The sequence below is a fragment of the Python bivittatus genome, unplaced genomic scaffold (assembly GCF_059951505.1).
Source record: "Python bivittatus isolate LINGU-HERP-01145 unplaced genomic scaffold, Pbiv_v1 ctg000330_np1212, whole genome shotgun sequence".
In the NCBI taxonomy this organism is placed as follows: domain Eukaryota; kingdom Metazoa; phylum Chordata; class Lepidosauria; order Squamata; family Pythonidae; genus Python; species Python bivittatus.
The window spans coordinates 50,379,076-50,391,232 of NW_028277058.1; the positions used below are offsets into that span (position 1 = coordinate 50,379,076).

General features: G+C 40.6%; 1 protein-coding gene across 16 annotated transcripts in view; it reads left to right on the forward strand.

Annotated features, from left to right (window-relative positions):
• CACNA1C (calcium voltage-gated channel subunit alpha1 C) overlaps nucleotides 1-12,157 on the forward strand; it is a 572,293-nt gene that overhangs the window by 476,215 nt on the left and 83,921 nt on the right. For all 16 annotated transcript variants that reach the window (XM_088141261.1, XM_088141249.1, XM_088141247.1 and 13 more), the window contains one exon: nucleotides 217-327. In XM_088141261.1, the coding sequence (XP_087997387.1) occupies nucleotides 217-327 (111 nt within the window). The remainder of the gene's footprint in view (nucleotides 1-216; nucleotides 328-12,157) is intronic.

The following is a 12,157-nucleotide window of genomic DNA, read 5'->3' on the forward strand; positions in this document are numbered from 1 at the left end:
ATAGCACCATACTGTGTTAGATAGAAAGCCATGTTCTCCATACCACAGCGGGTTTTTGAGGTGAAATATGTTTTTAATAGTTAATTCATTAAATTATAAAGAAATCGGAAGGAAATAGGGGAGTAAAGGAGGGGAGAAAGAACTGATAAAAAGGGAAAACAATCCACTTTTCACAATGCAAAATGGAATGATTAGTTGTGGGGGGTTTATTTTCAGCACTATGGTCAAAGTTGCATCTTCAAAGAAGCAATGAACATCCTCAACATGCTGTTCACTGGCCTTTTCACCGTTGAGATGGTTCTGAAGTTAATTGCCTTCAAACCCAAGGTATGTTGTCGATCAAAGTTTCTCTCTGTGCACGTATGGGGCAAAAAGCAGACTGGAGGAGATGAAAAAGGTAATAAAGTCAGCTTTATCTCCCATCCTCCTCCACAATCTACCTAGGAAATGGCCTTGAGCTGTTGTTGTCTAGACTGGAATCTCAATCTGTGCTTGGAATAGCCTTCCATTTTTAAATTGAGTATGCCGACAGAATCGTGCCTTTTAAAAATACAGCATTTCTGTGACTCTTCAGAATAGAAGCTGCAAAGTATCATGCACCCCAATGGACACCCAGAAAAACTTGAGGATTTTCTCAGCACCAACTTGTAACTGCTTACAGGAGGCCAGAACTAAGATACTTGCTCCTGGGCCTGCAAAATGCTCTCCGACACACCCTTTTCCTCTCCCTTGGAAAGGCAAAGTAAAAGAAGGAACATCCCCAGATTCCGGTGATGTAAGCGGAGCACTTTACCAAAGAGACAGAGGTAGAAAGTTATGTCAGGAAGGCTTATATGACGCAAAAAAGAGGGTTGGAAGGAAAAGGTGAAGGGGTAACAGCTGGGTTGGGATGGTGCAAAGAAAAGTAGCAGCTTCTCCCAGAGAGAGGAGGCAAGAAGAAAAGAGAAAGTGCTCATCAGGAGCATTTGATGAGGTCGGGAAGGGACAGTGAGGAAAAATTTCCCATTCAGTCAGCAATGCCTGGTGTCCAGGCTGCACTTCAGAAGGCTGATGGGTGAAGGAATTAAGCCTATCTTGCTTGCCCAAAAATAGCGCCCGGTGGGGGTGGGATGCATGAACAACATGCAAGACGATTCCCCACTTACCCATCAACAACAGGGCATTGAGGAGTTTGGCCTCGTGGTGAAGGCCCCAGGCCTGGGAGTTCTGGGCCTGCCTCAGGCATGAAACCAGCTCGGTGACTTTGGGCCAGTCTCTCTCTCTCAGCCCAGCTCACCTCACAGGGTTGTCGCTGTGGGGAAAATAGGAGGAAGGCGTATTAGGTACGTTCGCCACCTTGAGTTATTTATAAAAATAATAAAGGTGGGATAAAAAAAAATCTAAAAAAAACCTGAGGGAATGATTCCCTTGCTCAGTGGCTGTGACACCGAGCCTCCAGGCCGACTCTGGTTTTGTACAATACTGGGGAATTGGCAGTGATGGGTATTGGACTGGCGGAGTTAGGAGCATTTTCCAAAGGCCCAGCAGAGATGAAATGCCCCCAGGACACCCTTCCATTTCTAAACTTGCACAGAAAGTGCTTGGCTTAGGGGCTGCAACTGAGTGAGGAAAATATCCTTGTTTTGTCTACCCCCTGTATCCTCCTCCTCCTAAACACTGAGGAGACAAAGTGGTATAGCTGAGTAAGTGATAAATGTTTCTTCTAACACCCCCATCCCAAACTCCCAAAGTATGTATTCATCTGGAACCAATACCTGGCCTTAAAAAAAAAAAAAATTATTCCTGAAATAAATAAAACATTGTGGTAACCATTTTGTGAATTGCAGCTACAATAATTCCCCATAGTCCACATGTATCCATAAGCCCAAAAGATTGAAAAGCAGCCCCTAATATACAGGGTGTACCAAAAATCAGGCCCCATAGGCAATTTATTATATATATTACATTAAATGTTTGAATTGGTTGCCATTTTCTTCTAAACACTTCCTTAGTCATTTGACCCATGACCTTTGAACACTCCTAAATATAATAACATTTTCTCTGGAAAAAATGTAATTAATAAAGCATATTGTGTTCGGCTTATGGGGTCTGACCTTGGTACATTCTGTATATCCTTCACTATTCCTAAGTCATAATGAAAGAGTCTTTGAAGCAGAAGGCTAGTATAAGGTGAGTACAAACTCACACAGTTTAAATGGTCTTCTAAGAATGCTAGTGCAGGTAGTCCTCATTTAGTGACCACAATTGGGACTGGCAACTGGGTTGTTAAGTGAAGCAGTTGCTAAGTGAAATCGCAACTGTGCTTACGAACTTACTTCAGCTTTCCTTTGCTTTGCAGACCTGCAAAGGTCATAAATATGAGGGTTGGTCACAAAATTACTTTTTCATCACTTTCGTAACTGCAAGCAGTTGCTAAGCGAGGCAGTTGCTAAACAAGGACTACCTGTAATATGAAACATTGCAAAGTCTAAAAAGTGGATGTTCTACAGGTTATTTATATAGTTCTTAACATGGGAGTGCTTTTTATCACATAAATGTTAGAAGAAGGTGCTATGTCATGGTGATTTCTCCACTTCCAAAACATTTCTGTGAATCATTTCCTAGCCTATTTTGCATTTGCAGTATAAAATAAAATTATCCTTTGAACTTGTAAGTAGAAACTAGTTTGAGTCCCATTTAGTTTCTATTAATAGTTATTTTACTTTGTTATGCCAGGAATGGTTTTTTAGACAGCATGGTCTTTTGAAAAATAATTCCTTGCATAAATGGTATTTTTAAATTATGGAGCCTAAGAAAATTACCATATAATATATGTATGGTATGTGTCTGAGCTGTCTGTACCTAACCCCCAAAAAGATCTCGAGGTCTTCAAGACAGATCAATAAAGCTGTAAACTCAGTTTGCAGCAGTTTTGGAAAAGGCAAATTCAGTTTAAATTGGAAAGCTATTGAGAATAAAACTGCCACCGTAATGTCCTTATACCAGGGTATAGTATGTCCATATCTAGAATACTATATACAGTTCTGATCACCATTTTTTAAAAAATACCATAAAGCTGGGAAAAGTGCAGAAGAGGACAAGCAGAATTATCAGGAGGCTTGAAAACCTAACCTACAAGCAAGATCCAGAACATTTGGAACTCTCTAGCTTGGAAAAATGGTAACTGAGGAAAGACATGATTAAAACATAAAATTGTGGATGGCATGGAGAAAGAGGACAGGGAGGAAATTGTCTTCCTTTTTCAAAACACTAGGACAAACATCAGTTTATGAAACTAGCTGGAAAGAGATTTAGAATAAAGGAAAGCATTTCTTCACACAGCACATAAGTAACCTATGGAATTATTATGAGAACACATTGTGAAGGCTACTAGCTTGGATGGCTTTAAAAGTGGATTGGATAAATTCATGGAGAACGAGTTTTGCAAGGACAATTTCCTCAGAGTTGGAGCCAGCATGCCTCCAAATATGAGTTGCAGAAAACAAAGGTAGGAATGGGATATTGTCCCCATCTCCTGCTTAGAAGCACAAAGAGGCATCTGGTTGGCCGTAGTGAAACAAAATGCTGGACTAAGATGGATCTTGGCCTGATCCAGGAAATCTATTCTTATATTCTTAGGTCTGTTCTTATGTTGAGTATTTTTTATAAAGGAAAGCTGCTCTTTAGTAATGTTGGTTCAGTGGTAGTAACAGTAAAGTGATGCACATTAAAGCAACAAATACTCTAAGTGAATCTGAATTGTGATTGAGCATGAAAAGGAACTTGGTTTTATGGTGGATGGCTCATTATAAACATCAGTCCAGAGGCAGCTGTGAAAAAGGCAAATTCTGTTTTGTGATTAGATTAGTCAAATTCATAGAGGATAACTCAGTCATCTCTGTTTATTTTGAATATGGGTATGAATATGTGATTCTCTAAGAAAATGTAATATTTTTAAATCATTTTATTGATTGTGCAGTTAGCATATGCAGTCATTATCAATCAGAAACTGAATGGTTTTGAATGCCAGTTGATGGAAAGTAACAGTGGGAGGGTTGTGAGTTGCTGAACAGGTGGTGTTGCCTACAGTAAGGTCATCTAGGTTAACTATGTGAAATTCATTGCTGGAAGCTGGTAAAATGGGGCATGCAGAAGAGTGTGAGAGCTGCAGAGCCCATCTGTGGCAGGTCCAGAGTTGTGCTATGATTTGTATATAAAGGGCATTCCATCTAGCCTGTTGTCTTGATGAGATCACTTCTTGCTCCAATTAAAATTAACTGCCACTTGGAACTTCTGTTAAGCCTGAAATACCTTTTAGGAAGGTCCACCCTAGATGCCTGATCCAGGCGGTTCCAAAGGGTAATTGGGCAGTTTCAGTGATCTGGCAGAAAGTTCCATTGATTGTGTGGTCACTCTGGCAACAGGAGGTGATTCTGGCTGCCAACAAATTTCCCCCAAACAGCCTCTTTCTGTTTGCTGATCCTGGGAAGCTCCTTGATTTACTGAGGAGCTTTGAGAGGTAAAGTGTCAGAAATTACACCTAAAGTATCAGTGGAGAAAGACCAGAAGTGAAGTAGATTGAACATGGGTATGAGCTCAAATTTGAGGCCACATTTTAGTAATAAAGTGTGATGTGTCAGTACTTCTCCTTCTTTATTGCTTTGGCAGACCTTTGGCTGGCAGCCTTGTTTAGGCTGTCAGATTTACTTTATAGGAGGGATTGGCATGAAGATCTGCTTGGCTGCTGTCACTATTCTGTGCAACATTTTGCCAGTAAGGTCACTCAGAATCACTGAGACCTTGATTCCTCATGGACAGAGTCTGGTGTGGTGACTGGTGCAATGTCTGACTATGTTATCTGGGCCTTCTTTTGGCCTGTGGACTCTGATGAAGTAGATAGGGTATTCTCCAGTTCTCTGGTATGACGCATCACTTGTGAACTTGATCCATGTTCCTCTGGCTCCTGTGATAGCAAATGTTAATCTTCTCAAGTTGAGGAGGTGATATTGGTTTAACCTTTCTTTAAAAGGCCTTTTGTGGATCCAGTAGTGTTTGACAATTAGTCACCTAGTCTCTAGTGCCATTGAAATCTTGTCCTATGCTTGGAGTTTGTTGAGGTGATGATGAGATGAAACAGGTGATATGAGGTGATGATGAGATGAAACAGGCTACATTTGAACCCAGCAAGATATAGTGTCTCTGAGGGAGCAGGCCTGTGACTTGAGGGTCCTCCTGGACTCATGCCTTTTACTAAATGGGCAGGTGGAGGCTATGGCTAGGGGGCCTTTGCCCTACTTTGGTTGCTGTGCCAGTTGTGACCTTCCTGGAGCAGAAAGTCCTGGCTATCAGATTCATGCCCTTATCACTAGTCAGTTGGACTTCTGCAGTGTGTTCAATATGTGGTTGCCTTAAAGATGTCCTGGAAACTGTGGTTGGTTCCAAATGCAATCGCCCACTTGCTGACTGTTGCTCATTGCCATGTTACCAAATTACACTTGCCAAATTACACTTATTACATTACAAATTATATTGCCAAATTACACTTATTTTGCAAGTCCTGTATGAGCTAACAATAGATTTCCAAGTGCAATTCAAAGTACTAGCATTGACCTATGGAAGGCCTACATGACCTGGAATCAAAGTACTTGCATGACTCCACCCGGACTTGACTCCTCTGAGAAAGTCCTCCTAGGAGAAGCTACTAGTGAGGGGCGGGAAGAGCTAAGGCCAGAAAGAGCTGCAGTTCTAGAAGTTTGGCTGGCCCCTTCAGCAATGGTTTTCCAGAGGGCTTTGATTGTTCACCAACAATAGATTTTGATATTGTGTAAATTGTGATTGATGCTTATTTGATTTGATTTAATTTCTATGAATATTATATATTACATTGTTTGGGGATTAGTGAGTTGATTATTACTGTGGGTGTTGTATTATATTGTATGTTTTTGTCGGTGTAAGCTGCCAGGAGCTTAGATGGACTATGAGGTATACAAATTCAATAAATAAATAAATAAAATCATTTAACCTCATTTATATAACAATGCCATTACCGATGCCATTAAATTGATGCAAATAACATCATTTATGTCAGCTGTATAATGACTTTGCTGTGGATGATGTACTCTTCAATTTAACCAACAGTTGGGAATAACAGATGTTCCCTATCCCCAAGTGGTTTCACTGCATTATATAGTTAGGTTCAAAATAGTTGAATGGCACTACTACACCAAGAGTTGGTTATTCATGGTCAAACTAGGCGTCAGTACCATAGTGCACAGGGAGATAAATCCATCCCATGTGCTGATAGTTTATTGGAACCTTACCATTCCAATAAATAAACTTTAACCTGCAATTTCATTAAACAAGACCTCCCATTGGCACCAGATGAAGCTTCCATCTCAAGAAATATTGCAGTCAGAAGAGAATTTAGCTCTGAAACATCAGCAGAAGATGAAAAGATTAAACCCTTCTCCCACTTATCGCAGTAGCAAGTGTAACAAAGAAGAGTAAGCAGGCTTCAGGCTTGTAAAATCCAGCTTGTGTTTTATTGGAAGATTTGCATCTTTTTTCTGAAGTATACAATTTGAATTAAAGAATTCTGAGCCTAGAAATGTATTTTGAGAATCAGAACTGAACCGAGCACTCTTTCATTCTTTCTCTCTCTCTCTCTCTCTTTCTTTCTCTCTCTCACCCACACACACACGCACATACACAGACACACACACCCTACTCTTTGTTAGCCTCAAACTCCATTGTCTTTTAATTAGCAGTATAATTGTGGAAATAAGAAACAAGTAAAGTGTATTATTCTATTACTGCCATAATTAAATAACTGGGAATCAAAAATCCTTCCCCAAATACTAAAAATACTTTAGGAATTACCTATTGATCCCACCCTATATGCTGTTCACCCAGTTTAAAACTATTCTTACATGTAATATAGTTTGGCCCTTGTAATACAGTATGCTGTATAATTGAAGAAAGGCCAGTAGCTCTGGATATTTGAAAACAATGCTGCCACTGTTAATAAATAGATAGGGGTGTCTACATGTCATATCCTACTTTTCTTATCCTATTTTGGTTTCTAACTTTGTAGATCAGTTAAATCTGATAAGTCCTGATTAGCTGTTTTATTATGAAGCAGATCTTCATAACAGATCACACCTAAATCTCCTAGAACCCACCAGGACCATCTTTACCTGGGGCACCCCACTGTATTATTCATTTATTTATTCTTTTAATTTATATCCCTTTTTTCTTGGGAGCTCAATCAATATACATGAAGTCCCCTCTCGTTTTATCCCCACAAGAACAATTGTTTGAGGTAGATCGGCCTGAGAAAGGATGACTGGCCCAAAGTCAGCCAATGAATTCCATGGTCAACTGGGGTCTTCAGCCAAGATCTTCCCAATCCACTATGTTAAACCCCTTGAACTTAGTATGTTTGCTTATATACAGCATTTCTTCCTTTTCATCTAGATATTTGTTCCTTCTAGAATATATACCTTTTTTAAAAAATCAGAAAAGTCCTGTAGTCAATCCAGACTGCTCAGATTGGTCTGTCTAGACCTTGAGTCTTGGGCAACTGTCCTATCTCTGAGCAACTGATGTTTTGAGCCTCTGGTGTTGTTTTCAATGCCCTTCTGAGCTGTGCTCATGTACTGGCCCATATGGTCCTGTAGTTTGGTGGTTATGATGCCTGATAGGACTTTGCATGTTGTGAGAAGGCAGGTTATTGGCCGGTAGATGGACGGTGCTGTTCCCTTGTGGGGTCTTTCATGATCACACTGTCCTTCCTTGTGTTGGCCAGTCTGGATGGGAGCCTGCTGCTAGCAGTTGCTTCATTGGTGCTGCTAGGCATTCATGCACTGCTGTTAGTTTCTTTAACCATTTAACAATGATCTAGGTATAGATCATTTCTAGGCCAGGTGCTGTCCAGCTGTTCATGTTCTTGACTCGCTGTTGGATGTCTGCTACTGTGATAGTGAGTAGTTCCTGTTCTGGGAGATTGCTGTGATCTGCTCTCAGGTCCTGCAGCCACTTTGCACTACTGTTATGTGCCTTCTCTTTCTCCTATATGTTCTTCCAGTACTGTTTAGTTTCTCCTGTTGGTGGCTCTGCTGTTACTGTGTTGTTGCACTGCAATTAGGAGTACACCTTGGACCATTCTTTGGAGAACAGGGCATTTATCTTCTTGGCCTCTGCTTCTCTAGTGTATCTCCTTAGCCTGACAGCCAGTGCTGTGAGCCTTTAGGCTTCAGATGGAGTCAGGCCCTGTATTTTTTCAGTAGCTGAGTCTTAACCTTAATCTCCATACCCTTCTGTAATTCCACCAGCTGACTAACTTCTCTCCAAGTTGCCTTGATCTTAGCCTCCAACCTCATTTTCCAGGGGGGGATATGTACTGCTGTTCTTGATTGTGTAGCCAAGCATCTCCAGGGTTACAGTGACTGTAGCATAATCATTGGTTTGAGTTATGGTGGTAGTAGGGATTGTTGTGAGGGCTCTATTGGCATCTTCTAGCATACTATCTGATGGTACTTCTCCACTGAACCTTGGTAATCGGTCTTGAGGGTTGACTATAGCTAGTTTATCTATGATTTATGCTTCATATCAGCTGCTGTGCTCTGTAATGGAGCAGGTGGCAGTGACAATGCAGATTCAGGTGTTGGCTGGAAATTCTTCCAATGTTGTTTTTCCATGTCTTCTTGAGTCCAGGATGTAATGTGTAGTTGGTCTATCTCAAGTTGTGAGAGCAACTTTCTCTTCACTATGTTAAAGTGTTGGGTAAGTAGCTGTTTCTCAGTTAGTATGGATGTAGGTCTTTTGTCCATCCATAGCTCCCTCATACGTTTCATATATCCCCTCTCATTAGGTCTACTGTTGTAGTAACATTCCATCAATTCCAGGTTCTCTTGTCTCATCCATGTATAGTTTGTTCCAGTAGCCCACTTATCAGATTGTCCTGGTTCCCCAACATCTGGCATGGATCTTGTTAATCCAGGCAACATCTCTTAGTTCATGTTACTCCCATATCCGAGGTAGGCAGATAAAGTGTTAGGGGGTCTTTGCCCAAGGGCCCCTGTTGGTAAGGTAGGTACCAGCTGGGACTGGAACTCAGGTTTCCCGCGTCAAAAGGTGGCACTCTAACCACTATGCTATGCAGCCGCTATATATATTTGGATAAGAGAACAAAGAGGTAGCTTGCTTATTTATTTATTTATTTATTTATTTATTTATTTATTCCAATTAATAAACATGTATCTTTTTGCATTAAACAACAAAGTACAGTTTATAACAGTGTAAATTATTAACTTTTTAACTGCAGTGATAGCATCCAAAGGAATATTCTCCAAGAGTTTTCATTGCTTCTCAGATTGTTTGTTTGTTTATACACTAACAAAAAAATCTACACTTGGGCAATATACAAAGTAGTATCGACATAAAAACAATTCCCTAATATACAATATCTTATACAACAAGCTCCAACATAATAATAAGATGGTTGCCCCATTCCTCTAGACTAGGCATCAAAATCAAAGGCTCATATATTAATTAATCTCTGAAGATTATTTTTTTCTTTGCCTAATACATGGATATCAATTATATTTTTAAAAAAATTCATTATCTTTGACTTGATTGGGTAATGGACACAGCAACTTCAGGCCCTGAAAGCATCATTTTGTAAACACGTTAGGTATAGCAGCAAACTCAGATTCTTACTCTGTTTATTGTGCATCAAGGAGAGTCATTTGGTGAACTCTTACTCACACTACCAAAGTTTTACGAAGTTTTACAAGCAGGCCCATTGGAAACAATTCTCTCAGTTTAGGGTTTTACTTTGCTAACAGGCTATTAAAAGTGTCAGTTGGATCAGATACTGCCACACCATACCATAAGACCACTGCATCTGCAACTGTATCATTGCTAGCTCAAATGGCATCAGATGGTATCACATCTACAGTACCAGCTGTCTTACAAGTCTCTGATAGGCACTGATAGTACTGAAATATGTTCCCTGTAAACAAAATAGAGGAGACTAAATTCTAGCTAAGTAAGAATCCATTGGGTTCAATGGATCATTAAGAAAAAGAAGGTGAAGCATCTACCAGAACAAGTTCAGCACTACCTACAATGGTTTGGTTTTTGAGATCTTGGACACTGTTTTCATTACCTGTTTCTCCAAAGTCCAATTTGAAAATTGGCCTCTTCAATCCCAGCTATTCAACTATCTATACCAAGTAAGAACCTTCTCTTGAAGTCCCCTTCAAAAAGGGGGAGTATTTCCTGAAATACAGGAAAAGTCACTGCATCCTTCACCTTTGCAACTACCTCACAAGGCTAGGTGTTCCTCAGAGAACTCATAACCGTTTTTCTCTTCAACTGTTCTGGTTATTACTCCCTGTATGGTCAATGCCATGACCATTATTGCTCTGCACTTGATTACAGACTGTTAAAAAACTGAACCAAGACTTCATGTAATTTGACATTCTCTTGATGCAGCTTTTCTGACTGACATGAAAGTGCTTTCTATCATTTCACAGGTAGCAATCTCTGTTCCATCACTTCCCAACCATTGATTGAAATGATGCTGTTTACAAAGCAACCAATTAAGTTTGCAAAGCCCCAACCTGAAAAACTCTCTCTTCAGAGGAAGATGCATATGACTGGAATCATAGATCCATTTTTTTTAATCCTTCTCTATCATGACCAATGCTTTGATGATGGGCTAGAAAGGGCATAGCAAGGGCACCATGATCCAAAGGAAATGACATGGTTCAGAGTTTAGCCTCCATATCAGGGCCCTTTTATGCCAAATGCTGTAATTAATTTGAACAAAGAATGAGGAAAGGAATCTCACTCTTTTCAGTCTTACAGTATTGCATTGTTGTTGTTTAGTCGTTAAGTCGTGTCCGACTCTTCGTGACCCCATGAACCATATTGCGCCAGGCCTTCCTGTCCTTCACTGCCTCCCTGAGTTTGCTCAGTTTCATGCTCATTGCTTCAATGATGCTATCTAACCATCTCATCCTCTGCCGTCCTCTTCTCCTTTTGCCTTCAATCTTTCCCAGCATCAGGGTCTTCTCCAAAGAGATCTCTCTTCGCATTAGGTGACCAAAGTATCTGAGCTTGAGCTTCATTATCAGTCCTTCCAATGAACAATCAGGGTTAATTTCCTTTAAGATTGACTGGTTTGACCTCCTAGCAGTCCAGGGGACTCTCAAGAGTCTTCTCCAGCACCACAGTTCAAAGGCATCAATTCTTCGGCGCTCGGCCTTTTTATGGTCCAGCTCTCACAGCCATACATTACTACTGGAAAAACCATAGCTTTGACTATGCGGATCTTTGTTGGCAAGGTGACGTCTCTGCTTTTTAATATGCTGTCTAGGTTTGCCATAGCTTTCCTCCCAAGGAGCAAGCGTCTTTTAATTTCATGGCTGCAGTCTCCGTCTGCGGTGATCTTGGAGCCCAAATAAATGAAGTCTGTTACTGCTTCCATTTCTACCCCTTCTATTTTCCAGGAATTGATGGGTCCAGATGCCATGATCTTAGTTTTTTTAATGTTGAGTTTCAAGCCAGCTTTTGCACTCTCCTCTTTCACCCTCATCAAGAGGCTCTTTAGTTCTTCTTCACTTTCTGCCATTAGGGTGGTATCATCTGCATATCTGAGGTTGTTGATGATTCTCCCTGCAATCTTGATTCCAGCTTGTGATTCTTCCAGCCTGGCATTTCTCATGATGTACTCTGCATATAGGTTAAATAAGCAGGGTGACAGTATACAGCCTTGTCGTACACCTTTCCCTATTTTGAACCAATCGGTTGTTCCATGACCGGTTCTGACTGTTGCTTCTTGGCCCGCATACAGATTTCTCAGGAGACAGGTAAGGTGGTCTGGTACCCCCATCTCTTTAAGAATTTGCCACAGTTTGTTGTGATCCACACAATCAAAGGCTTTTGCATAGTCAATGAAGCAGAAGTAGATGTTTTCTGGAACTCTCGTGCTTTCTCCATTATCCAGCGAATGTTGGCGATTTGATCTCTAGTTCCTCTGCCTCTTCGAAACCCAGCTTGTACATCCGGTAGTTCTCGGTTCATGTATTGCTGAAGCCTAGCTTGTAGGATTTTGAGCATAACCTTGCTAGCATGTGAAATGAGTGCAATTGTGCAATAGTTTGAGCAT